This window comes from Mesoplodon densirostris, chromosome 2 (genome assembly GCF_025265405.1).
Source record: "Mesoplodon densirostris isolate mMesDen1 chromosome 2, mMesDen1 primary haplotype, whole genome shotgun sequence".
In the NCBI taxonomy this organism is placed as follows: Eukaryota; Metazoa; Chordata; class Mammalia; order Artiodactyla; family Ziphiidae; genus Mesoplodon; species Mesoplodon densirostris.
This window is the reverse complement of record NC_082662.1, coordinates 111,900,580-111,914,313: the sequence shown is the minus strand read 5'-3', so window position 1 is coordinate 111,914,313 and position 13,734 is coordinate 111,900,580. Positions and strand designations below refer to the sequence as shown.

Here is a 13,734-nt window from a genome sequence, read left to right as displayed (position 1 = left end):
TAATTGCTTCATTATACATAAAGAAAAAATGGATAGAACTGAAGCTTCTGCTTCAGGTAAACTCCCTATAGACCAACCCTCCCAGTGAACAACTACAAACTCTGGAAAAAATACAAAAACCAATTACCTGAGGATTCTGAATTTTACACTAAAATTGTAAAGGGGAGTCAAAACATGAAGCAGGGCTTCCCTGGTGGCGCAGTGGTTGAGAATCTGCCTGCCTATGCAGGGGACACAGGTTTGAGTCCTGGTCTGGGAAGATCCCACATGCCGCGGAGCGACTAGGCCCGTGAGCCACAACTACTGAGCCTGAGCGTCTGGAGCCTGTGCTCCGCAACAAGAGAGGCCGCAATAGTGAGAGGCCCGTGCACCGCGATGAAGAGTGGCCCCACTTGCCACAACTGGAGAAAGCCCTCGCACAGAAACAATGACCCAACACAGCCATAAATAAATAATTGATTGATTTAAAAAAAAAAAAAAAACAACCATGAAGCAATTGACAGAGTTGGGGAGTTTCCTGCTTTTAGGGGATTTTGCCCTGATAGTGGGCATCAGTCACAAATTAGCATAACTTAAGCAACTAAAACTTCAAGAAAAACTGTGACATCTTTCTGGCCAGAGGAAAGAGAGAAAGGTTCTGGGCAATCATGGATGCAACCAAAATGAGTGGAGAATCCCAAAAGAGACAGAACCAGAAAAGGGGATGCCTTAATTTTGTGAACGAACATCACATACATCTCAGGCTGATCCCTCCCTAAATGATATATACACAAGACAGACTCAAAAGTAGCACAGCAAAAGCTGAAAGAATTGAAATGAGACTTGAAGTGCAACTCACAGAAGCTGACACAGCTTACAGTTAACTGCCAAGTAAAACAAACACATCAATATTCCTCAGAGGAATATCACAGAATCCAGAGTCTACACAATGTAACATTCACGATACCCAGGATACAATCCAAAATTACTCACTGTACAAAGAACCAAAAAGATTTGACCCATTCCCAAGGAAAAAGACACTAAACAGAGAACAACATCAAAATGACATAAATATTAAAATGTTCAGACATACACTCAATGGAACAGAACAGTATACAGAAATAAAACCACACATATATGTTCAACTGATCTTCAACAATAATGTCAAGGTATTTCAATGCGGAAAGAATATTCTTTTCAACACAAGTTGCTAAAACTGGATACCCATATGGGGAAAAAAAATAACCTTGACCCTTATATAATACAGTACACAACAATCAACTCACAATGGATCACAGACCTAAACATAAGAAGAAAACTATGATGTGGTCACTTTGGAAAACAGTTTGGCATTTCCTCAAAAGGTTAAACATAAGAGTTACCATATGACCCAGCAATTCTACTCTTAAGTATTTCTTTCCAAGAGAAATGAAAACAGGTATCCACACAAAAACTCGTACATACATGCTCATACCAGCATTATACACAAGAGGCAAAAACTATAAAGAACCCAAATGTCCATCAATTGAAGAACAGATAAATTAAATGTTATATTCATACAATGGAGTGTCATTTGGCCGATACATGCTACAACATGCATAAACCTTGAAAATACATATGGCTTCACTTATATGAAACATCCAGAATAGGCAAATCTATAGAGATGGAAAGTAGATTAGTGGTTGCCTAGGACTAGAGGGGATAGGAGGTTTGGAGAATGCTGGCTAAAGGGTATAGAGTTTCTTTTTTAAATATAAATTTATTTATTTATTTATTTATTTATTTATGGCTGTGTTGGGTCTTCGTTTCTGTGAGAGGGCTTTCTCCAGTTGCAGCAAGCGTGGGCCACTCTTCATGGCGGTGCGCAGGCTCCTCACTGTCGCTGCCTCTCGTTGCAGAGCACAGGCTCCAGATGCACAGGCTCAGTAGCTGTGGCTCACGGGCCTAGATGCTCCACGGCATGTGGGATCCTCCCAGACCAGGGCTCGAACCTGTGTCCCCTGCATTGGCAGGCAGATTCTCAACCACTGCGCCACCAGGGAAGCCCCTAGAGTTTCTTTTTGAGATGATGAAAATGTTCTAAAATTGTGGTGATAGTTGCACAATTCTGTGAGCATACTAAGAACCACTGAATTGTACACTTTAAATGGGTGAACTTATGGTATGTGAATCATACCTCGAAATACAGTTGTTACAAAATCAGAAAGCTAAAACTATAAAACTTTTATAAGAAAACATAAAAGATTTGTGTTCTTGAGGTAGGCAGATTTCTTAGAACACAAAAAGCATTATCCATAAAAGAAAGAAATTGACAAACTATACTTCATCAGAGTTTAAAACTTGTTTTTTTGAAAGACACTGTTAAAAATAAAATAAAAAGGCAAGCCTCAGACTGGGAGAAATATTTTACAAAGCATTTATCTGATAAAAGACTTATATACAGTATACATAAATAACACTTACAACAAAATAATAATAAGACAAACAGACCAATTTTTTAAATGGGCAAGAGCAGAAGAGATACTTTAACAATGAAGATATAAGAAAAGCCATTAGCACATGAAAATACACTCATCATGAGTCATTAGGCAAATGCAAAATTAAAATCAGAATGAAATACCACTATACTCACTAGAATGGCTAGAATTTAAAAAACTGAAAATACCAAGTGTTCAAGAGGTTATGGAGCAACTGGAACTCTCCACTACAGATGCGAATACAAAAACAGTACAGCCTCTTTGGAAAACAGTTTGACAATTTCTCATTTGACCCTTCAATTCCACTTCTAGCTGTGTATGTACTCAAGAGAAATGAAAACATAAATCTACATAAAGACCTGTACATTAATGTTATTTCATGGCAGCTTCAGTAATAATAGCCCCAAACTGGAAACAACACAAATGGGCAAAAACAAGCGAACAGATAAATAAACTGTAGTAAATCCATCCAATGGAATACTATCAGTAATTTAAAAGGAATAAACTATTGATATATGCAACAACATGTATCAATCTTAAAGGACTACACTAAGTGAACAAAGCTAGACATGAAAGACTACATATTGCATGCTTCCATTTATTTGACATTCTAAAAAAGGCAAAATACAGTGACAGAAAGGTAATCAGTGGTTGACAGAGGCAGTGGAAGGGAAAGAGGACTGACTACAAAGGGGCATGAGGGAACTTCCTGGGACAATGAAAATGTTCTATATCTTGATTGCGGTGATTATAAAACTATGTGCATTAATTAAAACTCATGAAACTAGACATTTAACATGGGTGAATGTTAATGTTAGTAAATTATGCTCAATAAAGTTGATTTTTTAAAAAAGGACAATTAGTAGTTTCATTCCTTTTCTAAGTCTACAGAGGTTCTCGAGGTCTTAGGTAATTCCCCAAAGGTCTCAATATCCAATCTGCTCCATTTTTAGGGCCAAATCTTGATTTCTACTTCTTACATGTCTTATGATTAAAAGTACAGCACCTCTACAAAGGATCATAAGAGACTACTACTAAGAGCAACTATACGTCCATAAAATGGACAACCTAGAAGAAATGGACATATTCTTAGAATGGTACAATCTCCCAAGACTGAAGCATGAAGAAATAGAAAATATAAACGGACCAATTACCAGTACTGAAATTGAATCAGTAATTTAAAAACTCCCAACAAACAAAAGTCCAAGACCAGATGGCTTCACAGGTGAATTCTACCAACATCTAGAGAAGAGCTAACACCTATCCTTCTGAAACTATTCTAAAAAATTGCAGAGGAACGAACACTTAACTAACTCATTCTATGAGGCCACCATCACCCTGATACCAAAACCAAACAAAGATATCACAAAAAAGGAAAATTACAGGCCAGTCTCACTGATGAACATAGATACAAAAATCCTCAACAAAATACCAGCAAACTGGGACTTCCCTGGTGGCAAAGTGGTTAAGGAACCGCCTGCCAACGCAGAGGACACGGGTTCGAGCCCTGGTGCGGGAAGATCCACATGCCTCAAAGCAACTAAGCCTGTGCACCACACCTACTGAGCCTGTGTTCTAGAGCCCGCGGGCCACAACTATTGAGCCCGCATGCCACAACTACTGAAGCCTGCACGCCTACAGCCCATGCTCCGCAATAAGAGAAGCCACTGCAATGAGAAGCCCGCACACCGCGATGAAGAGCAGCCCCTGCTCGCCACAACTAGAGAAAAGCCCTTGCGCATCAACGAAGACCCAACGCAGCCAAAAATAAATAATAAATTAATTAAAATAAAATACTAGCAAACCGACTCCAACAATACATTAAAAGGATCATACACCATGACCAAGTGGGATTTATTCCAGTGATGCAAGTATTCTGCAACATCTGCAAATCAATGTGATACACCACACTAACAAACTGAAGAGTAAAACCATACGATCATCTCAATAGATGCAGAAAAAGCTTTTGATAAAATTCAACATCCATTTATGATAAAATCTCTTCAGAAAGTGGACACAGAGGAAACATACTTCAATATAATAAAGGCCATATAGAGACTTCCCTGGTGGCGCAGTGGTTAAGAATCCACCTGCCAATGCAGGAGACACGGGTTCTATCCCTGGTCCAGGAAGATCCCACATGCCGTGGAGCAACTAAGCCCACGCACCACAACTACTGAGCCTTCACTCTACAGCCCTCGAGCCACGACTACTGAGCCCACGTGCCACAACTACTGAAGCCCGTGGACCCGTGCTCGGCAACAAGAGAAGCCACCGCAATGAGAAGCACACACACCGCAACGAACAGTAGCCCCCACTCACTGCAACTAGAGAAAAGCCCGCGTGCAGCAATGAAGCCCCAATGCAGCCCAAAATAAATAAATTAAATAAATAAATTTTAAAATAAAATAAATAAAGGTCATATAAGACAAACCCACAGGTAACATCATACTCAATGATGAAAAGCTGAAAGCATTTCCTCTAAGATCAGGAACAAGACAAGGATGCCCACTCTCACCACTTTTATTCAACACAGTTTTGGAAGCCCTAGCCACAGCAATCAGAGACAAAAAGAAATAAAAGGAATCCAAATTGGAAAAGAAGAAACAGAACTGTCACTGTTTGCAGATGACATGATGCTATACATAGAAAATCCTAAAGATGCTACCAGAAAACTACTAGAGCTCATCAATGAATTCAGTAAAGTCGCTGGATACAAAATTAATATACAGAAATCTGTTGCATTTCTATACACTAAAAATGAAATATCAGAAAGAGAAATTAAGGAAACAATCCCATTTACCATCATATCAAAAAGAATAAAATACTTAGGAATAAACCTAGCTAAGGAGGCAAAAGATTTGTATTACAAAAACTATAAGACACTGATAACAGAAACTGAAGATGACACAAACAGGTGGAAAAATATACCGTGTTCTTGGATTGGAATAATCAATATTGTTAAAATTACCATGACTACTCAAGGCAATATACAGATTCAACACAATCCCTATCAAATTACCAGTGGCATTTTTCAAAAAACTAAAACAAAAAAATTTTTAATTTGTATGGAAACACAAAAGACCTTAAATAGTCAAAACAACCTTGAGAAGAAAGAACAGAGCTAGAGGAATCATGCTCCCTGGCTTCAGACTGTACTACAAAGCTACTGTAATCAAAACAGTGTAGTACTGGCACAAAAACAGACATATAGATCAATGGAACAGGATAGAAAGCGCAGAAAAAAACCCACACACTTATGATCAGTTAATCTATGACAAATGAGGCAAAAATATACAATGGAGAAAAGGCAGTCTCTTCAATAAGTGGTGCTGGATAAACTGGACAGCTACATGTAAAAGAATGAATTAGAACATTCTCTAACACCAGATACAAAAATAAACTCAAAATGGATTAAAGACCTAAATGTAAGACTAGATACTATAAAACTCCTAGAGGAAAACATAGGCAGAACACTCTTTGACAAAAAAAAAATCATAGCAATATTTTTTGGATGCATCTTCTAGAGTAATGGAAGTAAAAACAAAAATAAACAAATGGGACCTAATTAAACTTAAAAGCTTTTGCACAGCAAAGGAAATCATAAACAAAATGAAAACACAACCTACGGACTGGGAGAAAATATTTGCAAATGATGCTACCGATGAGGGATTAACTTCCAAAATATACAAACAGTTCATACAGCTTAATATCAAAAACACCCAAACAACCCAATCAAAAAATGGGCAGAAGACTTAAATAGACATTTCTCCAAAGAAGACATACAGGCACATGAAAAGATGTTCAACATTGCTAATTATGAGAGAAATGCAAATCAAAACTATGAGGTATAACCTCACACCAGTCAAAATGGCCACCATTAAAAAAAATCTACAAATAATAAATGCTGGAGAGGGTGTGGAGAAAAAGGAACCTTCCTACACTGTTGGTGGGAATGTAAATTGGTGCCGCCGCCATGAAAAACAGTATGGAGGTTCCTTAAAAAATTAAAAATAGAGTTATCATATGATGCAGCAATCCACTCGTGGGCATATATCGGGAGAAAACTCTAATTTGAAAGGATACATGCACACCAATGTTCATAAGAAGCACTAGGTACAACAGCCAAGACATGGAAGCAACCTAAGTGTCCATTGACAGATGAATGGATAAAGAAGATGTGGTACATATACAGAATGGAATATTACTCAGCCATAAAAAAGAATGAAATAATGCCACTTGCAGCAACATGGATGGACCTATAGATTATCATACTAAGTGAAGTAAGTCAGACAGAAAAAGACAAATATTATATGATACCACTTATATGTAGAATCTAAAAAAAATGATACAAGTGAATTTATTTACAAAACAGAAACAGACTCACAGACACAGAAAACAAACTTATGGTTAACAAAGGGGATAGTGGGGCGCGAGGTTGGGGTGGGGGAGATAAATCAGGAGTTTGGGATTAACATATATACACTACTATATATAAAATAGATAAATAACAAGGACCTACTATATAGCACAGGGAACTATCCTGTAATAACCTATAATGGAAAAGAATCTGAAAAAGAATAAATATATATGTGTATGTATAACTGAATCACTTTGCTTTACACCTGAAACTAACGCAACATTGTAAATTAGCTATACTTCAATTTAAAAAATGGTTAAAAAAAAGTATAGCACCTCTGAAACACAAAACTCTAAATTTTGTGTGTATGGTTCAGAGAATACATAGACCAGACTGACATAAAACCTACACGCTATCATCTCCAGCTGAAGTACAGATGCAGTCAAATATTATTTGATCCTTCTGGAACTTTTCAGGCTTCCTTGCTTGCTCTTCTCATCTCCCCATTAAAAAGAATTTACCATAAATATCTAGTAGCTCATTCCTATACAGGGGATAAATCTCAGTTTCAGAGACTGCAACATTAAACAGCAGATCAGCTTTAAACACATGGAGTCTGTTTGCCAATACCTACAGAATGCACTGCATTTTCCACAAAGATTAATGAATTTCTCATTATACCATCATTCCCAAAATAATCAAAGGCAAATAAAGAATATTGCAACCAAGGGAAAAATTAAGCAGATTGGGCTATCAGTTGCAATTAGGTTTTAAAGAACAAACAAAGGCATTTGGGAAAGGGGCTGGCACACATCATCCAGAATTCAAGATGGGCTTTCCTGCATATCTACAACAGCAAGAAACTGGAAATGTATAAAACAGCCCATGTGAATTGCATGCAGAATATAATGAGGACCTTGGAGAAAACCAGAATTAATCATTCACACAGATATCTCCAAAGAAAATGAAAAAGAACAAGATGTGAAGGGGGGTATAGGGCACTTGTAGGTTCTGACATGGACAAACTCTGTATTACCCAAATGTTTTGGAAGACACACCACACTTTAAAATTAATCTTGCTCTATAGCTCTACAGAGTCAACAGTAAGTGAGAGACTGCTATTAGCAAAGAGATATGACAACCAATAAAAGAACAAACAAAATAAACTGACACATGATTGCAAAAGGCCCAAATACAAACTTAAAACTGTCTAGAATAAAATGGAATTATACTTAAGCAGAAATATGCCTCTTCTTCCATTACTGTAGTTCACCTCCTGCAATAAATCAGGGCCAGTGTCTTTTATTTATGTGTAAACCCATATTCCTCGTAGGCAAACTGACCTAGGTGGCAGTCATTTATCCTAGTACTCTAATATATATCATAAATGATAAGATTGGGAGAAACAAAAGCTAGGTGTTTGAGGATGGAGTTGGGCTGACACTCACCACAAACTTCTCACCATTCTGCTCCACATGTTTGTATGTGGGGACCGATATGGGCACTGCTTGCTTTTCTGTGTAATCATAAAATGACTGTCCCAACGAGTCGTCACTGGGATCTAGGTTATCTGCCTCATGAGGAGGTACAGATAACACTGTCAAGATCAATTCCTTCTCGCCTGCTCGGATCAGGTCCACCACCTGCTTGTGTGTCGCCCCCTCAACATTCACGCCGTTCCTAAGGGGAAAAAGGGAAAAAGACAATCCCATAAACCAGAAGGGTCCAAACACCTTATAGCTCCACCCTCCTGCCCCCACTCCAGTGTCATGAAGTATGAACCACAAAATAAAAAGATCAGTTTGGTTCCAGAAAAGCTGTTTACGTTTTTGCAAATCATAACGTGAAAAAGTGTGTGTGAACTTATGGCAGGGGGAAAAAATGGCAACAGGTGAAAGGACCTACCCTTCCTCTATGCTAGAACCTCGCACACAGCCTCAGGAAAACACAAGGGAAGGAGGGTGAAGCTGAGGAGGGAGCAAAGCTTTTAAAGCCAATTTCCTCATCCTAACTAAGCACGTATACAATACAATAAAGTTGCTTTTAACAATCCTGCCATTTGAACTGTTCTTTGTCCTTTTTAAGTTTCTTAGAATTGGGAATTCTGTCAAAAGAAATTTTTCACAAAATATGCTCCCTTAATTTGTAAAGACCCAAAAAGTATGACTTAAGATAGTTCTTTTACATTTGTATCTGATTTCTCCCCATATCTTAAAATCGGTCAACTTAATTTTCCTTTATACCAAGTTTCATCACCTTGGGAATTAAATGATATATATCTTCATACATGCTAGTTTCCTCTATCACTCAGTTTTTAAAAAGGCAAGGAGAGGGCTTCCCTGGTGGCGCAGTGGTTGAGAGTCCGCCTGCCGATGCAGGGGACACGGGTTCGTGCCCCGGTCCGGGAGGATCCCACATGCCGCGGAGCGGCTGGGCCCGTGAGCCATGGTTGCTGAGCCTGCGCGTCCGGAGCCTGTGCTCCGCAACGGGAGAGGCCACCACAGTGAGAGGCCCGCGTACTGCAAAAAAAAAAAAAAAAAAAAAAAAAAAAAGGCAAGGAGAAACCTCTCTAAAATTTTATATCTGACCCAACTTCCTTTGTTCTCCCAATCACTTCAATTAGTATCTACTTTTTTTTCTGTTCTGTGCTATCTCACTTAAAGCCCTGAGTAATCAGTTCAAACTAAAAAATGTACCGCTAAGTCTACGTAGTAAATCAACCTATGCATTCTCCTTCCTGTTCCACTGTGTATAAAAAGGCTGAAACTAGGAAAAGTACAAGGTTTGGAAGAACAATAATTTTGTCAAGAAAGATGCTGAGTCTCACAAAACTCACTCAGCAAACTGAACTACCTTCCCAGAATGCTGACCCCACCCTTTATCTCAGCAAAAACCACTAGGCAGCTAGCTGACCTGGAGGTTCCCTCCATGGCTATCCCAAGAGGGTTAGGAAATACACACCTGGCCTTTAGTCAACTTGATAAAAGCTTATCTACCCTTTAAACTCTTTTTCACTCTTGTTCCAAACCATTAGGGTTTTTCCTTCCTGCAAATGATGCTAGGTTTAGTAACAAGCCTTCCACAAACTTTTCAATCACTGGAATTGTCTGTCAGAGTATGGTATCTGAAACATCCATTTATATAAACACAACAGGCAGGAGATCATCCAGCTAATAAGCCTCCTTCCTTAATCTAGGTTTAACAATCTAGCCAGTAAATTCAGTGCTCTTGACATTTCACAACCTAAAGTCTAACTTAAATACACACACACACACACACACACACACACAATACAGCAATTTTACAACTGGCTAGCTATAGAAGAAAATAAAGAGCTCCCTCCACTGATGGAAATTTGAGCTTTTAAAATTCAGATCAGGTCAGACCAGTGGCCAGAAAAAGTGGTCAGTTCTTTGATCATAGAGCAGGATGGTAAAATAGAAGAAAATGGGCTTTGGAGCTAGATCTACATGGGTTCAAATCCTGGCCCTGCCAGAACTGGTCTTAAGTCATTTAACCTTTCTTAGCATTGCTTTCCACATCTATAAAAGAGAGACAATAATAAGACCCTAACAGAGTCGTTGTGAAGATTAATGTAATAAAACATGTAACTTGCCAAGATCAATGCCTGAACACTCATATCAGAAAGTATATTAAGGAAAGAAGTACTATGTATCTATGGGTTATGAAGAGATTTTGGTTAAAGAATCAACGTAAACCTAAAGTTGGGGATTGGTAAAGCATTTCATCTGAATCTTTGACCTAATTACTAGTTCTGGGAAAATATTTTGATGGTAGAAGAAATAAAATAGAAAAGGCAAAAGTTAAAAATCAACATAGAGAGTTTGATCTATCCCTAGGAATCTTAGCTTAACTCATGAATATCCTTGTTAATTTTTTTTTTACCAAAGTGAGGAAAACTAATACTGTAGAGATTGAAGTAAACATCTTGGATACTAAAATATGATTTTTATGTTAGTACAATCAATTTTATGAGATGAGCATTTGTGAAAAAAGTTTAAGAACTGATGAGCGTTTGTGAAAAAAGTTTAAGAACTGATGCTCAAATCTTATTTTTCAGCTCCCTAATTTTTCCTAATTTTAAAGGATTTTTAATCTGGACTACTCTGTCGATAGGCTTGGGGGCGGGCGGTGGTCAGTGAACCCCTACAGAATTTGTATGTAAAATTATATTTGTCAGGGCTTCCCTGGTGGCGCAGTGGTTGAGAGTCTGCCTGCTGATGTGGGGGACACGGGTTCGTGCCCCGGTCCCGGAGGGTCCCAAGTGCCGTGGCCGCTGGGCCTGCGCGCCCGGAGCCTGTGCTCCGCGACGGGAGGGGCCACAGTAGTGAGAGGCCCGCGTACCGCAAAAAGAAAAAAAAAATTATATTTGTCTACATATATGCATTTTTTTCTGGGAAGAGGGCCCACAGCTTTCATCAGCTTCAAAAAAGGAGTATGTAATCTCCAGAAAGGTTAAAAACTATTGTTTTCAATGCATACCTCCACCCATTCAGTTTTCAAGTCAGAATACACTGTTCCTTGGGTCACTCACAGAAATAAGCCCTGAAAATCGGCAAACTTAAGGGAGGCTTACTCCAAAAGCAGCCAGGGAGCAAGGAAGCTTGCTTAGGTTTCACTTCTTTAATAGTAAGACCAAGCTTCAAATTGGCTATCATCCCAAAAACCCTCTTAAAAAAATCCCAAAACAACAATAAAAACAAAAAAACAGGAAAGAACTACCAGTGTCATATTCTAAACACACTTGCTAATACTTATCTGGTTCAACTATAGAAGGAATTCTATACATTCCACAATTTAATACAAGCTGGAGATTCCTTCATTCTTCAGAGAATGAAATGGGGCAGTAAAAACCCCAGGATGCCTGATTTCAAAAAGGGCCCTCGGGCTTCCCTGGTGGCGCAGTGGTTGAGAGTCCGCCTGCCGATGCAGGGGACACGGGTTCGTGCCCCGATCCCGGAAGATCCCACATGCCGCGGAGCGGCTGGGCCCGCGAGCCATGGCCGCGGAGCCTGTGTGTCCGGAGCCTGTGCTCCGCAACGGGAGAGGCCACAGCAGTGAGAGGCCCGCGTACAGAAAAAAAAAAAAAAAAGGGCCCTCCCTCCTCAAGAATTAAGAGACCTTCATAGTCATAAAAATGTTTATATGATATCCCCTTTTCCACAAGAATGCTACTATACCAGGCTCATATTAGGTGTGGCCCAATTTGGCCGATTCTGAAGACAAAAATGAATGTAAACTATAAATTCTGCAGAAAGGGAACTTTCAGCACTACAGACTTCTGGTTCAAAGCGTGGGTTTTGGACTCAGAGAGACTTCCTTTTGAATACCAGTTGTGCCATTTAAGAGATGAGACATTTGGGGCTTCCCTGGTGGCGCAGTGGTTGAGAGTCCGCCTGCCGATGCAGGGGACGAGGGTTCGTGCCCCGGTCCGGGAAGATCCCACATCCCCCGGAGCGGCTGGGCCCGTGAGCCATGGCCACTGAGCCTGCACGTCCGGAGCCTGTGCTCCGCAACGGGAGAGGCCACAGCAGTGAGAGGCCCGTGTACCGCAAAAAAAAAAAAAAAAAAAAAAAAGAGATGAGACATTTGGCAAATGATTCAATCTCATAAGCCTCAATTTCTTAACTCATAAAATGGGGCTAATAATATAACAGAGTTGTTGTAAGACCTCAAATGTGATAAAGCTCTAGAATACAGTAATCACTCAATAAAAGGTAGTTATTCATGTGACAGTATTTCTATCAGCTGGGCAAGCAGGTTGGCAGTATTTTGGCCTCCTGATGATACAAACAAACCCTTTCTACGACCAATTTCCCTTGCTTTTCTTTTGTCTTTGTAACATAATCTAGATGGAATTCATTTGAAAATTAATGACTGAGCTCTCAACCAATGATAATAGGAAACACAAGATAGTCAACTTCAAAAGAGAACTACCGCATCAGAAAACCACTAAGTCCTATACCACACAAAAGTAACTACTGCCCAGTGGGTTCTACCCATCAATGCTTTTTCTACAAAGAAAGGCTTATACACACCATCAAAAATTTTCAACAGATATGTGATTAAACAAATACAGTAAAATGTTAATTATAGAATCTAGGTGGTAAACAGGTATTCTCGTGCAATTCCTTCAACTTTTCTGTATGTTTGAAATTTTTCAAAATAAAATGTGGAGAGGGCTTCCCTGGTGGCACAGTGATTAAGAATCCACCTGCCAACACAGGGGACACGGGTTCAAGCCCTGGTCCGGGAAGTTCTCACATGCCGTGGAGCAACAAAGCCCATGTGCCACAACTACTGAGCCTGCACTCTAGAGCCCGCGAGCCACAACTACGGAAGCCTGCGTGCCTAGAGCCCATACTCCGCAACAAGAAAAGCCAACGCAATGAGAAGCCCACGCACCGCAACGAAGAGTAGCCCGCATTCGCCACACATAGAGAAAGCACACACGCAGCAAGGAAGACCCAACGCAGCCAAAAATAAATAAATTAAATTAATTAATTAATTTTTAAAATAAATAAATAAAATGTGGAGGGAAAAAAGAAGGCAACCAAAAAATCCAACCATCCACAACTAGGACCAAAATTTAGTTTCCTTAGGCAACTAGATGATACCCAATTACTTTGTGTCTTCAGCATTGTAAAGATACACTTGATAATTTTAATAAAATGCCCCTCATTTTTTACATAAGACCAAAATTTGACCCCACTGGAGAGGCCTTTAGCTAGCTAATGGGAGTGGCTTTAAGACTTTTATTCAACTAAAGTTAGCCAGCTGAGGAAACTGCAAAGCTAATATAAACACTCCCAAAAAAGCAGAGGAAAAAAAGTTCTAAATAGTCAGGATTTGTATACTGTTTATGAAGGAACCTGTATATAATGAAATTAGGTATGG

General features: G+C 39.3%; 1 protein-coding gene across 1 annotated transcript in view; it reads right to left on the bottom strand.

The window, feature by feature from the left end:
* SNX27 (sorting nexin 27) overlaps positions 1 to 13,734 on the bottom strand; it is an 83,026-nt gene that overhangs the window by 49,867 nt on the left and 19,425 nt on the right. Inside the window, exon 2 of the mRNA XM_060090543.1 lies at positions 8,265 to 8,496. Coding sequence (XP_059946526.1) covers positions 8,265 to 8,496 — 232 coding nt within the window. The remainder of the gene's footprint in view (positions 1 to 8,264; positions 8,497 to 13,734) is intronic.